Here is a 24,656-nt window from a genome sequence, read left to right as displayed (position 1 = left end):
TACTCTCATCCTGCTCAACCTCTCTGCTGAAGAGACAGACAATCAGCTTCCCTGGCTGTCATTCTGATCAGGTCACTTCCCTCCCTTAGCTTGATGCCATAGTGGATGGGGAGTCCGTGGAGGGATTTTCAAGCAGTGTGTCACCACTATCAAAACTCTCCATAACTCTGCCCCTCCCTATTTACGCAAGCTTCTCTCACATCACAATGAGTTCCTGTCCAGCCCCCACTGGCTTCTCTGCTCTGCCTGTGTTCCTACTCTCAACCACTCATGTTCCAGCTTCTCACATAATCATCTACATACTGTCTTCCATCCATGCTGCCCCTTGAGCATGGTACAGTCTCCTTGAGCATACCTACATACCACATATCCTCTTATCCTCTCCACATTTCAGTCCCTCTTGAATTCTGTTGACAGGCATGTTATTCCCTCCCGGCCCAAACTCTGCTTACCTGTCAGTCTGTACTCAGGCTGGGAATTCCTCAGGGCAGGGGCCATTTCTGCTTGCCTGTCTGGGAAGCACCAACCCACTGCTCCCACTACCCACCCCCCGAGAAGAGCTGCAATCCAGGGAATGTTGAAAGGTTCAGTACTTACGCCCCGACGATGCTGACGCTCCCTTCTCGCTCAGGGTTCCCCAGACACTTCACTCTGCCAGCTCGCTCATAGAATGAGGCCAGACGGGCACCGAGGTAGGCTGGATAGCCACTGTCTGCAAGCACCATACAGAAACTAAGTCACGTGAAGGCTCAACATCTACAGGAAGGCTTCCTGTGGCTGGACACCAAGAAAAAGACTACTCACCAGCTGGCATTTCAGCTAAACGCCCTGAAATTTCCCTAAGGGCCTCAGCCCATCGGGAAGTGGAGTCAGCCATCATACTGACATTGTAGCCCATGTCCCGGAAATACTCAGACAGGGTGATTCCTAGAACAAAGAGAAGAGCACACTGCAGGTTACAGTTCAGACAAGTACTCTGGCTCATATGCCTTCCCTAGAAGGGCAGGAAGCCTGTTCAAGTATCACTGAATTACTCATTTAGATTTTGATGACAAGGGAGGCTGAAAGTTACTCCTTTTGGACTCCCAAGAGAGTTTCCTCACTGCTCTGGTCTCTTCTCCCTCTCTGCTCCTATTCTCTGAACACAGATTTGCTTCCCCCTTGGTGAGCCACGTGGACTGTGTCCCATTCTTCTCGTCCATGAGATTCAAGAGCTATGCCATTAGTTAACTTGTGCTTCTTTTGAAAGGCTGCCTCTGTGGTGGTGTAACAGAGAGGGAGGCTAACCTCGAAGTGTGGCTTTAAAACAGTCCTTTACAGTAGAGAAGGGGATTTAAAGCTAATGGGACGCATCCTTTGGTTTCCAAACGGCAGACTACAATAACTTTAAGGGAGGTCAGATTTTGTCTCAAATATTTAACAGCATTCAGTAAACAGCTTGTATTTTAAGATGAAGGGCATAACCCTCATCCTACCAATTTAATGGGGGAAGCTAGCAAAGTAAAAGGAGATAAAAAGGTGCATAGCTGTATTCCACAGTCAAGAAATCATAGACTCTCTCCAGAATGAGCTAAGCTTTACAGAGTTAATACCACACAACTACAGGATCAGAGCAGACAAAAAAAAAAAAAAATCCACACTAGTGGCAAGGATTAAAATGGCAAATGTAATTCCTTGGCAGCCTATATCTAAGAGAAGATCAAACTACTACACAAAACCTATTGGATAAGGAAGGTTTAAAAAGATCAGTTTCTGAAACTAAGCAGAGCTAGTAAGCAGAGAATACATCGGTATCTGGATATACCGGAGGGCAAGGTGACACCTGTCCCGGGTAGCCTTTACTTCTCTTATAACTCTTACCAGTATAAATAGAGGCCTCTCTGGCAGCGACGGGCATGTTGGAGGTATTTGCTACTAGGGCTGTTCTCTTCATAATACTTTCTACCTTGCCATCAACTTCCATCGTGAGCTAAAAAGGCAAAAAAAAGCAGCACACGAATCTGTATAACCCTACAGAGATTATCCTCATACTCCTGTGCCAGAAAAAGCCCCAGTACAAGAGTATTTGCCCTCACAAGTGGTCTAACAACTAGAGCAGGGGATTGGACTCAGGGCTCGTGAGTTCTAGATGCTGTTCTACTACTGAGACCCCCAAGGGACTTGGGTAAATCCCTTAATTTACATGCCTTTGTTTGCCCACCGGTGAAAGGAAGAGGACAGATTTACTAGAGGTAAAGCTTGTTCAGGTAATTGGATCAATACCACTTAGAACGGATATAAATGCTTTCACCTTCAAAATGGTGTACGAACAATTGTACTTTGGAACCTCTGTGGACAATATGTAGATAGGGAAACAGACAGAAAAGGTAAATGACTTTCTAGAGCAGGAGGTGGGATTAGAACTCACAGGCCCAGGCCTCACTCCTGTGCTCAGACCATGTCCTGTAAATATGCTAGATGAGCAGTATCGCTATATTATTGCTCTCTGGTTCTTACGTTTGCCATTTTGTTGGCTTATCTTAGTATTAGCAGTGTTACTGTTCAGTAAACTTGTGAGGGAAATGCAGAGTGTATTGTCTTTATGAATTTAATTACCCACTCTTCCTCGGCCTCCCTGTGTGGCCAGAAAATAATTTACTTACATGTTTGTGCAATGTGTTCTGTAATTTCTAGAAGAAGCTAGCTCTCCCAGGAGGCACATCTGTCCTCCCTACTATTATATCCCTGTAAAGAACTGACTCAACTCTCCCAACAACTGAGGTGGATTATTTTTTGGGGGGGAAGAGGGAAGAGCAGGGAACTGCACAGGTATTGCTTTGAAAACATAAGGCTATAGGAAGGAACCACAGTAGTCAAGTTAATAAACTGACGTGCAAAACATTCTTAATGCTACATTAGGGTTTAGATTTTAAAAAATAAATAAATTTACACACGAGTTTTCCATTCCATAAATGAGACCTACCATTAGGCAACAGTCAGAGACAGGGATTCCCTTTTCCCTTATAAAGAAAGAAGCACTGAAGAGCACATTGTCACATTGCCTGTATTATCTTGCAAGAACACCCCCTAGGATCGGATCTGCAGAGGTGCTGAGCACCTACATTCTCAGTTACTTCAACACTAGTATATACCATACAAAGGGGCAGAGTTCAAACAGCTTTTGGAAAGATTTTCTTCATGGGTGCAACTAAAACCTCAACATTTATGTAATTTTGCCTATTATTTTGGGTTTGTTTTAAAACAAAGATTTATCCCAGTGTTAGTTCAAATGCTGTGAGAGCTCCCAAAACTGATGTCCTTCCCTGGATGGGCCAGTGACAGCTCTTACTATAGCAAAATATAGATTACCATGCCACATGGTGTCTGGAGGGACATGAAACAAGGCCCACAACAGCTGAGGTCTGACAGTATCCAGTGGTTCAAAGCCACCACCTCACCAAGACACACGCAACAGCTCTGTTCCCAGGAACATTTGGAAAGAATCCTTGCATCCCATACTGACCTCTGGGAAATCTCTGAGTACTTCAGACATCTCATTTCCTCGTTCTCCACAGCCTACGTATATGATAACATCACTGTTGGAGTACTTGGAGAGAGACTGCGAGATCACAGTCTTTCCACAGCCAAAGGCCCCGGGGATAGCAGTAGTACCACCTTGGACACACCTGAGGAAAAGAGCCAGACTGGTTTTATACTGAACTCAGACAGAGAAAAGCGATGTCCTGTTTGCATATTGTAGTAAGTTTTCTTCTCAGCCCTCTGAGGCTCTCACTTCACTTGCCTAAGACAACACATGGAGTCAGATTTACCCCATGTCATGAGTGCATGTGATATTTCAACAAACCAGAACAAAGGGAACGAACAGGCTGTCCCTCCTCTATGCCAACAGCACCTACCACTGTTCCCAGAGTAACTACCTAGTGCTGGGACAATGGCTGGAACAGGTTCAGTACAAAAATATGTTTCACGAATGGAGATGTCTGAAGAATGAGCACACTGAGAACATCCAACTTAGAAGCATCATTGAGAGATGAGATATTAGGCCAAAGTTGTCAAGCATAAATGCCTAAAGTTAGGCACTTAATCTATATGTAGGAACCTAAATAAGTGGTCTGTTTTCACAGGTGCCAAGCCTCTGAAGTCACTAGGAGTTGCATGTGCCTAACTTTAGGCTTCCAATTTGAAAAATGTAGGCCCTTGAACAAGCTGCTCTCTCAGTGATAAGACCTTCAACTCTGACTATTTATATGTGGAGACTCCCCAGTTATAGTATTTACTAGGCCTGTTTTACTTTGACATTTTCCTCCTCCTCTTGGTGCACAGTGAGATTTTGCTTTTGCCAGGGATTCCTCTGAAGTACTTGCATCACCATTTTTGGGATGTTGCTTCGGGGCACAGGAGATTTATGTATAATTTTCCAGCCCCCCTTAAAGGAATTCTTGTACAAAGATCGGAACCAAGCCCCGCAGAACCCCAGGTGATACTTACGGGAAGAGGGCATCAAGGACCCGTTGGCCAGTTAGCAATGGATGGTTGGCTGGTAACTTTTCAGTGACAGGACGGACTTGACGTACGGGCCAGACCTGGACCATAGTGAACTTCTCCTTCACACCTTCAAATTCCAGCTCCAAGACAACATCCTGTCAGAAGGCAGCAGACACCCAGAGTAAGCAGACAGCTGGATGCGGGGGGAATGTGCGAGTTCTCATTCTCACAAGTCTATACAGAATCCCACCAGCAATCCACATCATTAATGACTAGTTATTTTTTAGAGCCATAGGCCTTCCAGACACCTCAGTGTACTACCCCAGCCTGGGGGAAGCCCACTTCCTAGATTTACCATGTCAGGGAAATTACTTCTGGGGGAATTCCGCACCACTGTGCACATGGAGAATTTATGTTCCCCCACATATTTCTTTGTTTCCCAGCAGAAAAATGACTTTCTGATGGGGAAGCAAAGGGAAGCCACAAGAGCCGTCATGTGACCCTCCCCAGCAGTATGTTTCGGGTGCCCAGGGCAGCCAGCAGAGGGTAAATCACTGTGGGGCAGAGGGTGGGACTGGGGAAGACCCAGCTGGTGGCCATTACCCTGCACCAGACTCAGCTGCCAGTCCCGGCTGAGCAGGACGAGACTATTTCTCCTGCATGGCATCCGGGGCCATGTCAGACCAATCCCCAGATTTCTCCCCCAGCTGTAGGAAGCTCTGCAAATTCCCCTCCCCCACATGCTTCCTGTGCCCATTGCTCCTCAGCTGCAGGGGGAGGAATCACTGTACAGGGCGCTGCTCCTCCATCTGCCCAACCTCCATGCATCCAGACCCCCTCATACTCAGACCCTCCCACTGAGCCTCATCCCCCCACCCAGAACCCCCTGACAAGCCCCACTCCCCCTGCACCACCCTAATGAGCCACCTGCACCTGGATCCCCAACCCACTGAGCCCCACTCCCCCAGCATCTGAACCCCCCTGCCAAGCTTTATCCCCCCCCGTCCTCCTGCTGAGTCCCAATCACCTTCACCTGGACCCCCCTGTAGAGTCCCATTACCATTGCACCTAGAACCACCACCCCCCCCAAGCCCCTGTGCATCCAGATCCCCCCTGCACCTGGATCCCGCACTGAGCCACCTGCATCCAGATTGCCCCACACAGAACCCTCTCAAACCACACCTGGACCCCCCCGCCCACTAAGCCCCGCCACACTTGGATCCTGCTTTGCTGAGCCTGCCTGCCCACACCTGGCATGGAGGGGCAGGGCACTGTGGTGTTTCTGTGGCTGCCCCAGTCCTTGCGCTGCGTCAGAGTTGGGTGCAGCCTCACTGCTGAGTTCATGTCTGGGGAAATTGGGGGGCCCTGCACAGTGATCTCCCATCTCTGTGCAGCCAGTGGCCTGTGCTCCCCAATGCCATGCTGGAGGTTCCACATTTGACAAAATTTTGCAGAATTTTAAAATATTGTGCACAGAATTTTTAATTTTTTGGCACACAATGCCCTCAGGAGTAGGAAATCAAGTGTAAGCATAAAGCCTCAGCTTCAAATAATCATGATGCACAGTAGCTAAAGAAAATGCCCTTGTTGATTCTGCATATACCCAAGACACTGCAGGACCACCCACAGTAGAGTAGCAAACATGGTGTATTTAAATGGCACTTGCTCACACAAGTGAGCAAGGCTGAGTTTTCACCATACAGAGCAGCTTGATTTCACAAGGCATTAGGGTGATCACTGTTGGCAAGTTGGCAGCAGGTGACCTGCATCTCCAATACCCAGCTGCATATAATGCCCTTTGGTTGGTGCTGCAGGACACAGAAGGGGTGTACACACCTTCTGGCAAAAGTGTGAAATGCATTAGCCAGCACCATCTGGAAAACTTACTGATGTGTCGTAGTTCCCTGGAGGAGCAATATATGTTACCGTACCCCTGTTCCGTGGGGGCAACATAATTTTGTGTTTGATAAGGGAGTTTTCATTCACCAGTCCATAAATATCTCCCCCAGTGATGTGACTGCCAACCTAGGATCAGGAAAAGAAAGTACTCCTTTAATCATACAAATGAAAGGTTTAGGTTTAGAGAGAGAAGCACAAGGCTTTATAAAAATGGTCCTTAAATCTAGCACCCTGATTGTCTCCCATGTAAGGCACTGTAACAGCATAATAGCCTGTTTGCATCTTTTACTAGCACTGTGACAGCCCTGCTAGAAACGTGCCATCAGCCTACACAAGAACAGCAACCATTCTATGCAATGAGGCTTGCAAGGCTCAGGCAGCTGTGTGATTACAGACGAGTACTGGAGATTCCCTGGACTCCTTTCTACCCACCAGCCAGACTGACTTGTTGAGTACAGCAGAGGTGGAATGCATCAATTTGTAGGCAATGGAAAGTGAGGTACTAGAAGAAGGCAATCAGATCAAAGATTGCATGTTTCAGCAGCGAGGCGGTCTTCAGGGTTGACAAAAATCACTTGGCTAGAAGTATTCCATTTGCAGAGGTATACCACCCTCTCCCAGAAAGCAGATGCGTTAGAGAGCTATAGCTATCCTACTTGCTATGCCCAGCATGTTCCCATTAATTCTCTTTATTGTACTGTAAAGACATCCAGTTTAATAGGTACCAATGTATTTCCCAACAGTGCCACCTAGCATCACATCAGTGGTACAGTGACCTGCTCTTTCATAGCCACTTTGCCTTAATCCACCAGTATGCCCATCCTCAAGCACACTGGACTTCTGTTTCACAGACACAATGTATCTGAAAATGTGACAATTCATCACTGCACATTCTTCCGCCACACAGCAATGTGCCTGGGGGATTTTTGGCAGCTTTGTCATAGCCTACCCGCAGGTTTTTGGAAGGTGAAAAGTCCCATTTGAGGTCTTTGCTCAGAGCTGACACGTTGACACCTCTGGGGATGTAGATACTTTGGGTCTGAGTGCTGATGTCTGTCAGAGGCCTCTGGATACCATCAAAAATGGCCCCCATAATGCCAGGGCCAAGTTCCACTGAGAGGGGTTTACCAGTCCGGAGTACAGGATCTCCTACAGACACACCAGCTAAAGAGGCCTGTTCAGGAAAAGCTCATCCATACATTTACCAAAAGACGCTTTATCTCACCAATTCAATTGCTCAGGTTGTGCAATGCACTGTATTGCAAAGGAGATAAGCATTCAGCCTCTATTCTCATACCTCGGGCTGGAATAATTAAGATTGATGTTTTCACTCTCCAGAGAGGAGACACTAAATATTTTCCCTTATGATCACTAGTCTCGAGCCACAAAATGGAAAAGTTTACTGGAAACTCACAACCATATTTAGAGATCCAAAGAGGACAGATAAAAGCTAGCTCATCTCTAAAGAGCCTCATGTGACTTACGCCTCCTGAGGAGAGGATAAGAGAATGAGTCACAGGTGACAGTTGCCATTTAATATGCTGTAGGAAGGTGCTCACATACCATGGTGATGAGGGCTGTATAAGGGCTCTTCCCATGTGAAATTAACCTGTGGAGTCAGTCGGCAAGAGGTCTATTCTCCATTTAAGCCCTCAAAATAGAACTTCAGCAGACTTCATGGCCTACATAGTACTTTTGCACAGAGATGGAAACATTGTGGCAGACTCCAAGTTTAATGACTCCCTCCCTGATAGTCTCCCTCCTTCTTCAATATCATTATCTATTACCACTACTAGATGGTACATTTTTGTAGCAAACAAGTTTGGATCAATAGAATGGATTTCCCAAGGATACATGTGTAATATGCTCATGTTTAGCAGCGAAATCTGAATCCACCCAAAGGATGAATCCTTCCCAATTTTAAAGCTGTATTAGGATATTTTAATAGTACACACTTTTTGAAACCAAAGCAAAAACCACCCCCAAAAACTGAATTTGCTTGGTAGCGCTGGTATTTGATGTTTGTATTTGTCAATGAACAAATACAGTCCAGTTACCAAGTTCAAGTGTAACTGATGTTAGACATTAAATCAGGACTGAGGTTCAAGGAGGTGTGATAGAAATTTCCTTCTATATCCTCAAAAAAACCTTACTGGGCTTATAAGTAACCGCTTTAGGGGGGAGATGTAATGTGAGGTGTGGGAGTTCAAAGGACTATGCTGAGAAAGGCAGGAATGAACTTTTGGGACTTCAAATGTGAAGTAGATTTCCGGGGAAATATCTAGAGAGGTTTATGCGAATTCCCCACCTCCAGTCATACAAAATTCCAGCCTTTTGACCCTGTATCTGAGGAGAGGATGACATTCTGCTGATTACCTGTTCTAGGAGGTTGGCGATCGAAGGCCTGAGCTGTAAAAGAAACAGGCTGATCTGTCCAGTCTGCGTTCTGGTTCTCAGTCTGAGATAGTTATGAACTTGTAATGATGGAGAAAGTCCAGTTGCGGTTTTGAAAGACTGACTCCTACTAAAGCCCGAGGCTGGAGTTGGGGTGACCCTGGTGAGCTTTTTAGCATGCATGTAGATTCTTTTATTATTTTTAATATGTTTTCTCTGTATTGCTTTCACTTTTAGAATAAAGGTGCTGGTTTATGTAGAGCTGTATGGTAACTTGTAACTTCTGGCAATTTCTCTGTTCATAGCCTCTGGAAAGGAAGCAAAGCCCAGACACTGGCCTGTATAGGCAGCCTGGCTTGCTGGGAATATCACAGTGTAGGCAGGGAACTGTGCAGCCTGGAAATACTCTGATCAGGAGGGAGTGAGACACAGATCTCTGTCCAAGAGAAATGATGGCTGAGGAACTGGTAGCCTAGAGTGGGTGCCCTGCACAGGCCAGAAGGTAAATACAGGTGCAGTTGCCTTGAAGTGGAACAATAGGTACCGGGTATATTATGCAAGTCTTATAGAAGCAGCTGTGTACTTTGAAGACTGTCATTACCAGGGTTGTGCAATTATAGCAGTGTAAGGGATAAGGAACAGAGATGGCTTCTGTGATCTGGTCCCACTGAGGTTTGTTTATTTGCTCTACTGTACTCATCCTACCTGTTAGGATTACTTAGTTTGACAGGCCTTAAAGACACCAATGAGAAGGATACAGGTTTCTTCATACACCTGGATAGTGGCCATATCACCCTCCAGCCGGATAATTTCTCCCACCAGTTCACAGTGGCCAACTCGTACCAACTCGTACATAGCTGCACCTGCCATGTTGCAGGCAGTGACCACTGAAAAAGAAAAACACCTGGGTGAAACCATTTCACATCTTGTCTGAAGAAGTCTGCTAACCCAGCAGAGAATGTAGAGTGCTGGAAAGCAGAGGCCTGGTACCCAGTCAGTCCATGTAAGCAGTAAGCGGGTCTGGGAAGCACAACTGTAGAGCTTATAAACCAAAACAAAAAACTGTCCTGTGCTTATTATTCCTGCTCTCTGGGGCCTATGGCCAGGCACCATCATACCATGGTAGTCTATAGACAGCTGTAATTCATATCCAGGATATGCCCTGTACTCAGCACAAGATTAAGAAGGTTTAAGGTTCTAAATGACTATCCTCCCAAATCCCTCTATAAAGACACTCCTTCCCCAAAGCCCATCATGAGCACATTCGCCTCTGGGAAAAAGTAAAAAAAAAAAAAAACAAGACACCCCCACTACTCTGACATCAGACCATCTGGTGTATTGTCTATTTAACTTATGGAGTGTGCTGGGGCAGGGACTGTGCCATTTATTGTTACTATTTATATTTGATAAGTTTGATTTTGCAGGAAAGTGACAGATGATTTTTAAACAGATCTTTAAAGTTGATAGAGCCTTTGCCACCTGATTAGAACTATTTTAAAGCAGATTATATTTTGGCCCTAAGCTACTTCACTATCCTAAATGACCAGAAACTAACTACAATAGTTTAGACACTGGCTTATGAATTAAACTGTTATGTTTAAGAGATTCCTAAAGTTGTCCTGCTTCCTTCAATACAATGCCCTCTAATACACAGGGTTTGACATACAGGAGGACATGCATCCACTGTGGCCGATGTATAATAAATAAAATACATAGCAACACCTTGCTGACATTTCCCATGCTGGTGGCTCCCGATTTAGTACACGTGTGTAAAGCAGCAGACAGTTCTTTGAGGGCTCTGTGCTAGGTAGAGTGGGGGGGAAAACAATTAACCACTTAGAAAAGCTTCACTGTGCTTCCTCCAAGAGGATATAAAGGTCCATGAAACAGTTTTCATAATACAATGTTGAACCCACGTGGGCCATCCCCAACCAAGCAGCACCTACCAGGTCCTGAGACTCCATGGACGTAGCCAAACACGCTCTCCCTGTCTTCATCTCGGATTTTGGGTAGCTTGGAAAAGTTCATCTTGCCCAGTTTACCTGCCCAGTAAGAAGACAATCAACAGTTCGTTCTATACAGAGCAGGAAGAGACCTAACCCAGTGAGTAGCAGGCTCCCCTTTTCCAGTGCTTCCAATTAACAAAGCCCACTGCAGGAGTCTCAAAATTCATGTGGACTCATGCACCTTAACTCCCCCCTCCACCACTATGAATTCATAGCCAGCTATAGTCAAGAGTGGTTTGCTTGGTTTTTTAATTCAGCAAGACATACTAGTATGAGCAAGCTTTATTACCAATAACATGGGGCCCTGTACTGACAGTGTCACAAAGAGCTTATTATGGAACTGCTTCCACCCTGATTTTAACAGCAGAAATCACTAAGTACAGCAAACTATGCTTTGAATGTATTATTTTAAGCTCAAAGTTCATCTCCCACTCCCCTCCCCCTTGCTGAAAGGCTCACTTCAATCTGCAACATTTACTAGAATGATAAGTGATTTCACAACTTTCAAACCAGCATTTCTGAGCTGCGTAAGTATGGTATGCAGCCTAAAGTACCACTATGCCTGGAATTCCCCCAGTGCATTTTTATAGCATCACTTTTCAGCGTTTGTTATCTCTGTGACTGCTACAGCAAATGTACTCCTTCTACAAGTCAAGTGATGCCAACACCACAGCATCCAGCTGCTATATGCTCCCTTGTTAAACAGCTGTATAGATTCTGCAGGGCTAACAGGAGGCCTTATACTTACTAATTGGGAAAGACTTAAAAATAGATTTAGAGTTTAAAAACAAGGATTTGCAAAACAGCTCCTCATTGACTGGTCACGAACAGACTGTAGATGCACGTTCTTCCTGTAATAACTGGCCGTAGGGCTGCACTGCGCTTTAGGTGCAGATAACAGCCCTTTGCTTGGTGTGTGTTACCTTGGAAACTCCCCACAATGTTACTGATCTAAGTGGGCATCACTTGCTACTCGTATGTTAATTCACTCCTAGAACAAATCAAAATAAAGTGTTGGGAAAAGCCCTGGAGACTGGCTGCTCTGTGTATCCACAGGGCAGATCAGATACAGCCAACAGCAGTTCATCCCCACCATCAAACCAACCCTGGAGAACTGAGTTCAGGCTCACAGCACACCCTATGCCCAGTGTCTCTGCTGAAACAGTTAACAAGGGGGTTTATCATGGCTTGAAAAACTTGCCCCAAAACCGACTACCCCTTGTGAAAGATGCATGTGCTGCTAATCCATCTGCACATACACATCGCCTATCCCACCCGCCTTGCAGGGTTCCTCTTCCCAGTCTGCTCTCTAGGGATAGTAGGGAGAAGGCTGCTGCTCTCCAGGGCACATAGGGCTCAGTCTCTCAGTTCTTCCATTGTACATGGGCCCTCTGCTCTTCCCTAGCCCCACTCAGCCAGAATTCCTACTCACCCTGAGCAAGTAGGTTTTTTCAAGCCCAAGTGCTCACTCATGGTAGTGGTTTGTGTGATGTGGATACCCATTTATTCATTTCTCTAGCCACCAAAGAGATGATCATGACTCAGTCCCTACCAACTTGAATGGGAACTGGTAACCTAGAGATCAAAGACTGGGTGTTCCATTTCTAGTTCCTAGAGCTACCTAGTCCTTCTGGGCACAAAGTGTCCTGTGACCGTGCAGGACCTCAGGAACAGAGTGGAGTCCTCAGCACTGTGAAACTAGACTGTGTAGCTTAGCATTAGAAGCCAATTTCAAAAAGTTTGTTGAGAATTCCGTCAGCTATTTGACAACTCCAAGAGGGTGTCATGACCAAAAGACCACCTGAAGCTCAGGAGTCGCAGGCAAGGGAATCGGTGCAGCAGTGGCTCCAGCAGCGTTATTCCACATGCCCCACTGAACAAGCAGCAAGACTTAGAATTCCACCCAGAACGTGTACACCAAGAGATCATTCACAGATGGATGCTCCAGAGCCATTAACACCACGGCAGGGTTAGTTCCTACCTACACAATCCTTAAAAAGGTGAAGCAAAGACTAATCTACATTCTGATGGGACTGAACCATGAGAGGTAAAAAGTTGCTCCTCCTCATCCATACTCCCACCTAGCTTAACAGAGGCATACAAGGGACTTGATCAGGTCACACCATTCTAGGTCAGTTCCTTCTGGAGCTCAAACACAAACTGTTCAGATCAGGAAGGTCAGCTGTGAGCCAAAGCCAGTGAGGTTATTTGAAAGGGTTTAACTCCTCTTCAGTCAGATTTTTTGAAGAGCTCACAGCAGGCGGCAAAAGCAATCATTCCAAGGACAGACAAGCACATGCATTTAGACCTGCAGCAAAAACACCCTACCTAGATCTTGTCCATCTTTCATCCAGACGGTCAATCTCCTCCACTTCTCTAGCATTCCCACTCCCCACTTGCTTCCCTGTACTTTGTCCAGAAGGCTACCAAAGTAATTTTCCTCACCCACCACTCTCTCCAGGTGGAATGTTTTGGAATCATTCCATTAGACTGCCCTTGACCCAACCATTTCAAGCTCCTCATCCTGACCTCTAAGGATATGCCTACACTGCAGCTGGGAGGTACAACTCGCACATGCACACCTCCAACTAGCATGCTAAAATAGTAGTGGGGACATTGTGGCACAGGCAGTGGCTCAGGCTAGCCACCTGAGCTCAGACCCATGGGGTGGATGGGCTTGAATTTGGGTGACTAGTCCAAATGGCTGCCCATGCTGCACTGACCACACTGCTATTTTTGACATGCTGACATAGCATGAGTCTATCTGGGCTGGGAATCACACCTCCCAGCTGCAGTGTAGGCATGCCCAATGTCTGCACAGCACTGCTCTGGCCTACACCTCTCCAAAACCAACACCCACTGCTAAGGTTTCCACTGCCCTGGCAACGAAACCTGCTTCAGCACTCCCTTCGGATCCTTCTCCCACATGGTCAGAGCAGCCTCCACATCCTGCTGCACCAAGCCATGAGCCCCAGAAGCACTGACCTTTCTCAAGAGGTTATGATCCTTGAAATACTGAACACTATTCAGAAACCACTGTTCTGCATCTCCCCCACTGAGATACCTGGTAGCTAGTGCTCAGGTTGGTTCTGCAGGTTTTCATCTTAGACTGTACGGTCAACTCCTTCGGGGGCAAGACTGCCACTATATTCTGTATTGTGCCCCCCCACACTGGTGGAACTCATATCCATGTGCTATGGGAGGCTGCTATCTGCCAGCCAGCATTGCACTACGAGCACAGATCGTGATTGTGTTTAGCATTTAACCACCACCACACTACTGACCTTCATCAGCCAAGACCACCTTAATATGTTAACAGAGCTGGACACACAAGGATTTTACTAAATTCTTTTAGTCCCTTAAGAGGACTCCCCCAGCCCCTGAGGTTAAACATTACACACAGTTCACTTTTCCTTGGTTACCCGCAGCGTGAGCAGAGCAGTTACATAGAATGTAACAGACTAACAAGCATTACTGACCAGTTTTGGTTTTTTAATAAAAAGCTGAAAAAACCTGATTTTAAAGATCCTTTCAGAGTGGCCTTCTAGAGAGAAGATGAATGTATTCTGTCCAAAACCCTGCAGTAATAGCAGACCTCAGAACACAACCAGATTCAGACTTAGCTGGTTGAAAGCTATGCAAGTACACCACGAATCTAACTAGTCATTTTATAATGGAAATCCATAAGTAACAGACAGAAAAGCCCCAAATCCAGTAGTTTTCTACCTAGATTCCCCCCCAATAAAATCATTTGACTGCAGAGAAGACCCCCAAAAAGTGAAAGATTTTCTGCTGCCAGTGTAAGAAAGCACCCAATATTCTCTGTCATGATTACTATCTTTTGCCTTTTAAATTTGATATGTGATCATTGATGGAGACGTTCAATTCCATTCAAAGTTTGAGCCCCATATCCTTGGACGAAAATTGGTTTAGGAATTAAGACCCTGGTGAGATGATCATAAAGTGCCTTTTTCTAGCAGGAAGCAAATGACTCTAGATTTACCATACCATAAATATCAAAGGATTTCTTACCTTGCTTTGTAAGGGAAAGGGGGAGGCAAAACAATCCACAGGCCAGATGAAGCAACCCAGATTTCAGCACTAAAGTAGCAGCACTTAGTAGCAAATGACTGTCCTTCCCAAAAGGCCCTCCAACCCCCTTACACAGAGGGATGCAAAAAGCCTGCTGCAGAGGGGGAAGAAATTCCAGGCACACAGCAAAGACACAGTCACCTGACTTGATGACTCATCAGTCTCTCCCCAACAGCACTGAGAATGCTGCAATAGCAAATCAAGCTGCTCCAGGCCCATCTGAGCTCTTGTTCCTAAATACAGCTTCACTGTATTAGCTGTCAGGAGGTAAAAGGAACATCACGGTTCCTAGCAAGTTCTTCCTGCAAAGGTCTCTAGGGGAAAAGCTAGTAAATTCAGCTTTGGAAATTAACATCCTTAAACAAAATCCTTAAAAGAAGCAGAATTTTACTACACTTTCTACTAGCTGCTTAAGTCAGTCTATACAATCAGTTAATTCACTTTCAGATTTCATACATCAGTTTCAGTACCAAGTTCTATCTAGTTATTTCTTGGTGGTTTTACATAGCTACGCATGCACATCAAGCAGCACAGTAACTAGCCAAACGTGAGACGCAAATTCGAGCGCAGTTTTAAAGAATGACTGTTTCTTACTGCTCAGTCAACAGCAGCCTGTGAATGGAACACCGCTGCGACAGTGAAGAAACAGGGGAAAGAATCTGCAATACTACTTATGGCTTAAAATAGGGAATGAACTCATGGTAAGGTAAGGAATAAGTCCATATGGCGATTTAATGCTGTTAAAATTAAAAACCTTCTCTAGCTTAGCGAGCAGAAGAAGGGTATTAGCTATGAAGACCAATGTTCTTGGAGTAACAACTGCTAGAATTTGCTGTGGAAAATAGTTACATGACAACAGCGAGCTCTGCACTATATAAAAGACAGGGGAAGATGTGAGCCCTGCCTCAAAGAGCCAGTAGGTCTTTGAAGAAGTCTCCTCCACCTTAAAATAGTTGCCTCAAAAACAAAATAGGCATACAGTTACTATCCCTTCTCATTAGGACAATAGCATAGATGCTGCCACTCCACCGTGCGCATCGCATGGGACATGTATTTTTTAAAAAGGACATCTTAATTGTAATGTAGTGTAACTAAGTGTTAAGGATCTAGAAGACAGACACTTTTAGGTCCTGCAACTGACAATATTAAGAAGTGGGCCCCTTCTCCCACATCATTTGCATTTCATCAGAGAAGTGTTTTCCTTTTCTTCTCATTCACTGACAGTTAGGGTTGCCAACCCCCAGGATTGTCCTGGAGATTAATCTTGAATTAAAGATTATGTCATGTGATCAGACCTCCAGGAATACACCCAACCAAAATTGGCAACCCTACTGACCGTGTATTGTGTTCGGGCTCTCAACACTGGAGGCGGGGGAATGTTTTTAAATTTCACAGAAACTTGCTTTCATAAGTACTATTCCTATGTAGGGCACAGAAATGTTGACGAGCCCTGTATTGAAGGCCTCTCAGTAGATGATGTGGCTTTAAGGGAAGTTGTCACATGAGCATGGTTTATGGTAGTGTAATGTTTGAAAGCAGAAGCCCAGTCTCAATGCAACACTCTCCCCCACCCCCACCCCAAAATGCAGAATTTTGCACTGAAAGACAGTCACTAGACTGTGAGCAAGTTTCAGCTCAGCTGCCCAGTGCATTGTAAGTTTTTCACATGCACAATGAGACTTTTAGTCAATTGCCAATTACTTCATTTCAAAGCCAGACCGATTTCATGTTGCAGAGGCTTTGAGAACCAGTCACTAGAAGCAGCACTGGAGGGTAAAAACAGAATTATTTTTAATCTGAAGGAGGCAAAGTTTTTTCCCTTCCTGCTTGTTTTTTCTTCAAAAATATCAAGAATGTGAAGTCTTGTTATTCTTTCATTTGAGAACTTCTTGGCTGACTTAGAAGAGTTGCCTGGGAGCAGTCTCAGCCCTTAATTAAAAGGTGCAATGGTGTTGAATCAGAGAGATCATTCCTCCCAACCGTTTGTCAGTAATTTGCATTTAATAATTGTATAAAAACTGTTTTTAAAAATAGCTTCCTCTGTTAGATTTCACTTCCTTACTACTTGAGATTTCATAACTCTAAGGAGGTCTGCAGACATCCATAGAGTTTCAGGGTGGCAAAGACAATGCAAAGTACAAATAGTCACGGCAAAAAAAAAAAAAAAAAATTCTGCACTAGGACCACTGTTACAGATATTAATTATCTCGAAATGGGGCAAACAGCGAAGCTACGTGTGACAAAACTATTTCAATTAGTCAAAACCAGAGAAAAATTAACTTCAGAGAGATTTAAACATGATAGCAGGTGAAATTAGTGTTTACAAATGCAAAGTAATCCACATTGAAGGGAATTATCTGAACTACTCAGACTTCTTACATGGTTATTAACTAACTGTATTAACTCAAGAAAAAGACCAGGGCATTATTGTACAGAGTTCAGTGTGCAGCAGCAGTCAAAAGAGTAAATATACTGGATTTATTTCATAACAGAGTAGAGAACACAGAAATTATGATGCCACTATATAAACCAACAGTATACCCTCACCTGGAATACTGTACCAGTTCCGGTCACCACAGCTCAAAGGGCACAACAAAATTACAGGGGTTTCAGGAACGGGCAACAAGAGTAATTAGCAGCCTGCAAAAACTTTCATGAAAAGATATTTAAAAGATTGGGGCTACATACCTTAAAGAGAAGATAAGAAAAGATGTGATACAATAAATGGTATAGGTAAGGTAAATTGGGAACTTCTAACAACTATGTCTCATAATACAAAAGCAAAGGGACATTCAAAGAAACTGAAAGTGGCAAATTCAAATTGTGGAATTCATTGCCACAGGATATTACTAGGCTGAGAGTTTAAATGTCTAATTCTTGCTTGAGTTCTAAACATACAAACTTACAGCTTTAAAAAAAAAGTTTTTGCAAGGCCATTGTGATAGAAGACAACAATATCCTAGGCAAACCTTACTAAGTTTCATACCATTGGGGTTTATTGAACATAAAAACAGCCATACTGGGTCAGACCAAAGGTCGATCTAACCCAGTATCCTGTCTGTCAGTGGTCAATGCCAGGTGCTTTAGAGGGAATGAACAGAACAGGCAATCAAGTGATCCATCCCCTGTTGCCCATTCCCACCTTCTGGCAAACAGAGGCTAGGGCTGCTATATTTTGTATTTGTATTCAAAATACAAATGTTTGAGTACTATTGTGGGATTCTATAGAACTTCTTTAGGAGGAAACTGGGATTAATGCATCCTCTAGGAGGTAATACACTGGACCCTTGCTAGAACGTGCGTCTATATAATGCGAATTCGGACATAACGTGGTCGCAGCCATGGATCCCAAATTTAAGTACTGTACAGTATACTCAAAAAAACCTGTTGACGCAATAAATCGACCGCTGAGTGCTCTGTCGACTCTAGTACTCCACCAGAACGAGGAGCGCAAGCACGGTCAATGGGAGAGCGTCAGCTATTCATGTAGTTGAAGTTGCGCATCTTTGATCGACCTCGTGTGGTAGTGTAGACAAGCCCTAAGACGATTGCTGTAGGCCCAGAACACCATACAAATGTAATGTAATAAAAATTTACAGGTACAGTATTTATCTTTAGAAAAGTCAAAAATGGCAGGCAAAAGGCAGGCTTACTTGGTGCAGGACAAATTGGACGCTATCGAACAACTTAGAAATGGTGAAACCCAGGCAAAGATTAGCCGTGATATTGGCATTAACAAGTCCACCTTTTGTGGATGGCTAAAGAATGCTGACAAGCTCGGAACTTGCATTCATAACCTGGATGAAGAGCATGGCCTTCAAAGAAAATGAGCCCATTTAGCAAATGATGCCGATCTTGATTCTGCAGTGTACACATGGTTTGTGCAAGAACAGCAGAAAGGCATTCCGATCTCTGGTCTGCTTATAGCCATGCAATTCGACCTGGAACTTAATGGCAAATTCAGCAATTTTAAGGTGAGTTCAGGTTGGCTAAGGTGATTTCAGAAATGACACGGAATCTCTAAGATTGCAGTTTCGGGAGAAAAACGCTCTGCTGATGCAGACGCCAAGCAATCATACCCTGCAAAGCTGAGGGAAATTTTACATGCAGAGAGTTATTCGGAGGAACAGGTTTACAATGCAGACAAAACAGGAATTATAAAATGTTACCCAATAAAACCCTGCCTGTCAGAACAGATGAATGTAAGAAAGAAGAATATAAACAGGCAAAAAGTCACCTTACTTTATTGTTTTGTGTGAATGCAAAAGGCAAGCATAAATTAAAACCATTATGCATTGGAAAGTCTCGCATGCCTTGGTGCTTTCATCACGTAAATGTGAATTGCCTGCCATTTTCATACAAGAACTCCAAAAATTCCTGGATGAGAGATTTCTGAACAATGGCTCTTCACCGAATTTGTCCCTTCTGTGCAAAAGCCTTTGAGGGCAAACTGCTTAGAAGAAAAGGCCGTTCTTTTGCTAGACAACTGTCCAGTGCATCCTCTGGCCTAAAGACTCAGAACCCATGATGGTAAAATATGGGTTGAATACTTACCTAAAAACCCGACTTTCAAAAATCCAGCCGCTTGATCAAGGTGTTATCGCCATTTTTAAGCGGCACTATTAATGAAACTTGGTACGACAAATGATAGAAAGCGAGTTGTCTGTCACTGATTTTCTGAAGAAGTTGATTATAAAAAAGACTTTTTACATTGTCAGCAAGTCCTGGAATTTATTATGCGCTGAAACAATAAACCGCTGTTGGATGGCGGGACGGAGAGAGTCATTTGGCCACCCGCTCCTGGAAGAAAATGAAGAAAGCAGATCACAGTCTGACAAGGAATTCGACTTAGAGGAATTTACAGAAGAGGAAGTTGGAAGAACAGACATGGAGTGGATATAGGAGCTGTGCCAGCAACTGTCCGGGCTCAGGGTAACTGTTCTGCCACAAATTATCGAGTCCTGGATAAGAGGCGACAATGAAGCAGAAGAATTTTATCCCGTTGCTGAAAGTCTAACGGATGACCAAATTCTTCAGGCAGTATGACCAAACAACATTCCAGAAGCTGAAGAATTGGCCTTCGTCATGGAAGAGGAGGAAGATGAAGTGGACATCGTTCCAATATCAACTGCGACCGTAGCTGGCTTAGAGACTGTTTTGAGATGCAAGACGTTGAGCCTATAAAAATTATGCAGCTACGTAGTCTTTTGCAGTTTGCTAAGTGGAAGCGGCACAGCAGCAAGAAGCAAAAGCAACTCACTGACTAAGAAAAACTAGACTATTTTATTGTAATGTCTACTTTAAATCTCTAATAAAGCAACACTTTTCGTCGTTTATTGTTTCCTTCAAGTCGGAGTTTATTTTCTAGGGTTTTCTATACTTTATGGATGTGACAATTACTGTATACAGTAATTTCATTTTAACACAGTCCCCACTATAACGCAGTACTAGGCATGGATCCCAAATCCCACATTCTAGCGAGGGTCTGGTGTACATGTGAAGTGGATTTCCTAAGAAATACTAAGGCGGAGGAGAATGCAAATGCCCCACCTGGAATCCACCTTTTTGAAGTTGCACTTTGAGCAGAGACCCATTGTCTGGCTGATTACCTATTCAGGGTCTCTTCAAAGAGCCAAACTGGATACATGAGTGACACAAAGGATAAACCCGAGTGCGAGCCAAAAGACTATTCCTGCCATAGTCCACGTTGCAGGTGGGGTGATCACTGCTAAGCTTTTTTGGTATGTGTGTGAGGGTTCTTTAATTGTTTTAAAATGTTTTCTTTGCATTCCTTTAAACTTAAGAATAAAACATGCTTGCTTAGAAAGAACTGCGTGGCAATTTATACTGTGGCAACTACACTGTGTACTTTCTCTAAAGAGAGGTCAAAAGAAGCCTGTGTAGGCAGCCTGTCTTTTGCTGGGGATTTCACAGTATCATCAAGGGACCATGCGATGTGGAAATATCTCAGGGAGAAGAGAGATGATTGACTCCACCCAAGAGAGGCAACAGCTGGGGAGCCAGAAACCTAGAGTGGGTGCCCTTGCTGGACCACTGATGGGGAACCCAGGTGCAGTTGCCCTGAAGAAATCAAAGTAGTATTAGACATTTAAACAAATAATACAAAGTTACAATTTAAAAAAAGTTTAATGATATAAGCCCTTACACCTTAGGACATTTTTAACAACCGGGAGTTAGGACGCCCAAGGGCAGGATATACCCTTTTGCCTCTATTACAGCGCGGCTCTTCTGAGGCAGTTGGTATGAGCCACTGTTAGACATGATATTGGACTAAAAGTCCACTGCTCTGATTCAGCAGGTCAGTTCCTTATTTTCTACTTTCTAAAAGAAAAAAAAAAGTTTCAGGCCTTGTGTTTTCACTATGAAGAAACAAAAATAATGCAGATAAGGCCAATTTTCCTTCCTTGGTAGATCACCTTTAAGTCCAGTGCACACATAGTGCCGGATCACCTCTAGGAAAAGAGGACCAAGAAGTTCTGGATCCACTATTTCCCTGGAATACAACATTAGGAGTTGACGGCTGTACCACAAAGGAGGAGGACTGTTCTGTTTTCCTCTGTTCTACCCCTCTGAAGTAGACACACTTCTCAAAACACACAGTGAGTAAGGGTGAAACACACAGGCATGATATTCCAGCTCAGTCCACTGTCTGGGTTTTCTTGATGCTGTTTCCCTCCAATGGGTCATGTGGACTTGACCGCTCAGGAAAAAAAAAGTCAGCAATATTTTCAAGTCGAAAGAAAATTTTGGAGTCATGTTGAAGGGAAAAAAAAAATCTATTTTTGTTCTTCCCCTCCAACAGAAGCTCACACCTAACATGGTCAATGCAATCCCTTTGCTACTTTAAAGATGGATCTTTACCTTCCACCCAAAGAGACAGACTTTCTTCATAGACTTCTGGCCTTAGTCTTACTTCCTGTCTAACAGAGCTCATAGGATTTTCCTTATATTGTTTCCTGCTTCAAGTCCAGTAGCTGTACTTGAACTACAGCATATCTGTTTGAAAAAACATTTATTTTTGATTTAAAGATGTCCAATGATGGAGAATCCACAACAATCCTTGGTAAATTGTTCCAATGGTTAATTACCCTCACTGTTAAAATCTGACACCTTATTTCCACTCTGAATTTGTCTAGCTTCAACTTCTCCCCATTGCATTTTGTTATTTTTTGTCAACTAAAGAGCCCCCTATTATCAAAAATCTGTTCCCCTTGTAGGTACATATACACTGATCAAATCATCCCCTGAATCTTCTCTTTGATAAGGTAAGATAAATAGATTGAGTTTCTTATGTCTTCTCGCTATACAGCATGGTTTCCAATCTTTTGGACATTCTTGTAGCCCTTCTCTGAACCCTCTAAAATTTATCAACATCTTTCTTGAATTGTGGACACTAGAACTGGATACTATTCCAGCAGTGGTTGCACCAGTACCAAGCAGAAGTAATATAACCTTCCTACTCTATATTTTCCCATTTAGACATCCAAGCATCAACTTAGGCCTTTGACCAGTGTCGTACTGGTAGCTAACATTCAGCTGATTATCCACCATTATTCCTAAAGTCCGTTTCCCCCGCACATAATCCCTGCTTCCCAAGATAGTCCCCGATCCTGTAAGAATGGCCTACGGTCTTTGTTCCCAGATTTACGACCTTACATCTGGCCATATTGAAACATAGTGTTTGTCTTCCCCCAGCTTACCAAGAGATACCAGTGACCTGTTCTCTTGATTATTTACCACTCCCCCAATCTTTTGTCATCCGTAAATTTTAATCACTATTCATTTTTATCTCTAATAAAAAAAAAAGTTTTCTTAGCCCTATGCTATATCTGATCCCTGTGGGACATCCACCTGATTCTCCATTTACAATTACATGTTGAGACCCATCAGTTAATCAGTTTTTAACCCATTTAATGTGTGCCATGTTGATTTTGTTTTGCTACAGTTTGTTAATCAAGATGTCATGCAGTACCAAGTCAAATGCCTTACATAAGTCTATCACATCAACACTACCACCTTTATTAAACTTGTATTCTCAAAAATAATATCAAGATCTATTTTTGATAAATCCACGCAGATTGGCATTAATTATCCTCCTTTATTAGTTGAGTCCTCTATCAGCTATTCCATTATTTCATCTGAGATCCATCTCAGGCTGACAGGCCTATCTGTGCCTGTGCAAGCAAAAGGAGCAGGAGAAGAACACTTAATGAAAATTAATAAGAGCCTTAGATGTGGTGTCAGAGTTCTAAAAGAAGTCAGGGCTTGGTCTACACATGGAGCTCTTCAGGAACCAGTCCACATGTGGAGACACTTATTCCAGAATAAGACAGTCTAAAGCTGCAGGGGCTAAGAAAATTAGAGAACCACTCTTATGATCTCATACCACCAGATTATGCCAAGACAAGTGTAGTGGGGACACTGGATAGGGAGCCATACAGTGACTCTCCCTATGGGACTGAGTCACCTTATCAGATGATCTACAGTGGCTTCAAACAACAACGTTCAACGCCAACAGAAACATCCACATCCCCTTCCCTTAGTTAAGAACAGTGTCTGGATGAGGTAAATACAAGAGATTGGAAAGGGGAGACTATAAAGAGATACTTCAGATCAACTATCAAAGTAGTTGAAGCATACAGCCAGTGTAGCTCTAGATTAAAGAGATTCAAGAGCCATTTCACGTTCTCTTACTCTCCCATTGCTGAAATGAAAGTTCTCTGGGGCCTTCGAAATTGCGGCGCTAATTCCTTCACGGGGGACCCACTCAATAGCAGGATCAGCCCGCACAGCAGCATTTACAGGCGTTACTTGTGCAACGCCAGACACCGCAATGGAGCCGCTGCTAAACGCTGCCACCTTCCAGCCTCAGGTTAGCCGCCCCCCCCCCCCCCCCGCCCCCTTGTTCAGCATTTCAGGGGGGCGGTTTCGTTGCTTTTGTTTGCCAGGCTTGGCCCCCGGACCGCAGCAACAGGGGCGCGTCTTCATTCGGCCAGTAACCGGCAGGGTGCCCAGGCCGCCGGGTCACGCGTCAGCCCCGCAGCCCGGCTTCCCCCACCCCGTGCTGGGTCACCCCCGTAAGCACGGGCCGGCCTCAGCTCCCGCGGCGCCGGCCGCCCCCAGGCCGGCAACGCACGCGACACGCCCCCCCCCCCCCCCGGCCACGGTCCCGGCAGCGCCCCCCCCCCCCCGCCGCGAGTCGCAGCAGGGGCCCAGAGGCCGCCAGAGCGACGCGCCCCGGACGCCGCAGCCAGAGCGGCGCGGCGGGCCTGGGTACGTCACCACGGCCCTGCGCCCCCCGGCCCGAGCAGCATGGCCCGGCGGCGTCACGGGCGCGCGCGGGGGTGAGGTTGGAGAGCCCCCCGCGCGCTCGGCCGGCCTCGCCCACCCCCGGCTCGGCGCTTCCCACATCTGCCAGGTGACGACGTCTCGCGGCCGGGCGGGGGGAGAGTCTCACCTGGGGCGGGCGTAGCCGAACCACTTCTTTTTCCCTTCACTTCAATGGCAGGCAGCGGCGATCAGCTGCTCATTCGCTCATAGGGCGCATGCGCCGAGTCACGAGCGTAGTCCCTGACCCGCCGGAAGTGAGGGAATCGGGAGACCTCCTAGTTTAATGCTGGGGGTGTTTCTTTTAAATGACAGGTGGCCAATGCGGAGGCAGGCGATTGGCCTTCCAGGGCCACGTGACAGGACAAGGCCCTTCCCGCGAAGTGGCCACGGGAGAGGTCACGTGGGTGGCGCCGCCGCATAGCGCCGGCC

At 45.0% G+C, this 24,656-nt stretch overlaps 1 protein-coding gene across 2 annotated transcripts in view; it reads right to left on the bottom strand.

Moving 5' to 3' along the window:
- ATP6V1A (ATPase H+ transporting V1 subunit A) overlaps nucleotides 1–24,510 on the bottom strand; it is a 36,236-nt gene extending 11,726 nt beyond the window's left edge. Inside the window, exons 1-10 of one of the 2 annotated variants that reach the window (XM_048819546.2) lie at nucleotides 24,355–24,510; nucleotides 10,725–10,820; nucleotides 9,537–9,665; nucleotides 7,334–7,548; nucleotides 6,373–6,510; nucleotides 4,489–4,640; nucleotides 3,503–3,665; nucleotides 1,861–1,969; nucleotides 805–927; nucleotides 598–712 (exon numbers count right to left, since the gene is read on the bottom strand). In XM_048819546.2, coding sequence (XP_048675503.1) covers nucleotides 598–712; nucleotides 805–927; nucleotides 1,861–1,969; nucleotides 3,503–3,665; nucleotides 4,489–4,640; nucleotides 6,373–6,510; nucleotides 7,334–7,548; nucleotides 9,537–9,665; nucleotides 10,725–10,806 — 1,226 coding nt within the window. In that variant the 5' untranslated portion in view covers nucleotides 10,807–10,820; nucleotides 24,355–24,510. Of the gene's footprint in view, nucleotides 1–597; nucleotides 713–804; nucleotides 928–1,860; nucleotides 1,970–3,502; nucleotides 3,666–4,488; nucleotides 4,641–6,372; nucleotides 6,511–7,333; nucleotides 7,549–9,536; nucleotides 9,666–10,724; nucleotides 10,821–14,816; nucleotides 14,996–24,354 lie in introns of those variants that run through there. The other variant, XM_048819553.2, reaches the window with a different exon arrangement.
- Nucleotides 24,511–24,656: the final 146 nt, after the last annotated feature.

Source organism: Caretta caretta, chromosome 1 (assembly GCF_965140235.1).
Source record: "Caretta caretta isolate rCarCar2 chromosome 1, rCarCar1.hap1, whole genome shotgun sequence".
NCBI lineage: Eukaryota > Metazoa > Chordata > Testudines > Cheloniidae > Caretta > Caretta caretta.
The sequence above is the reverse complement of the archived record's forward strand: the minus strand, read 5'-3'. Positions and strand labels throughout refer to the sequence as shown.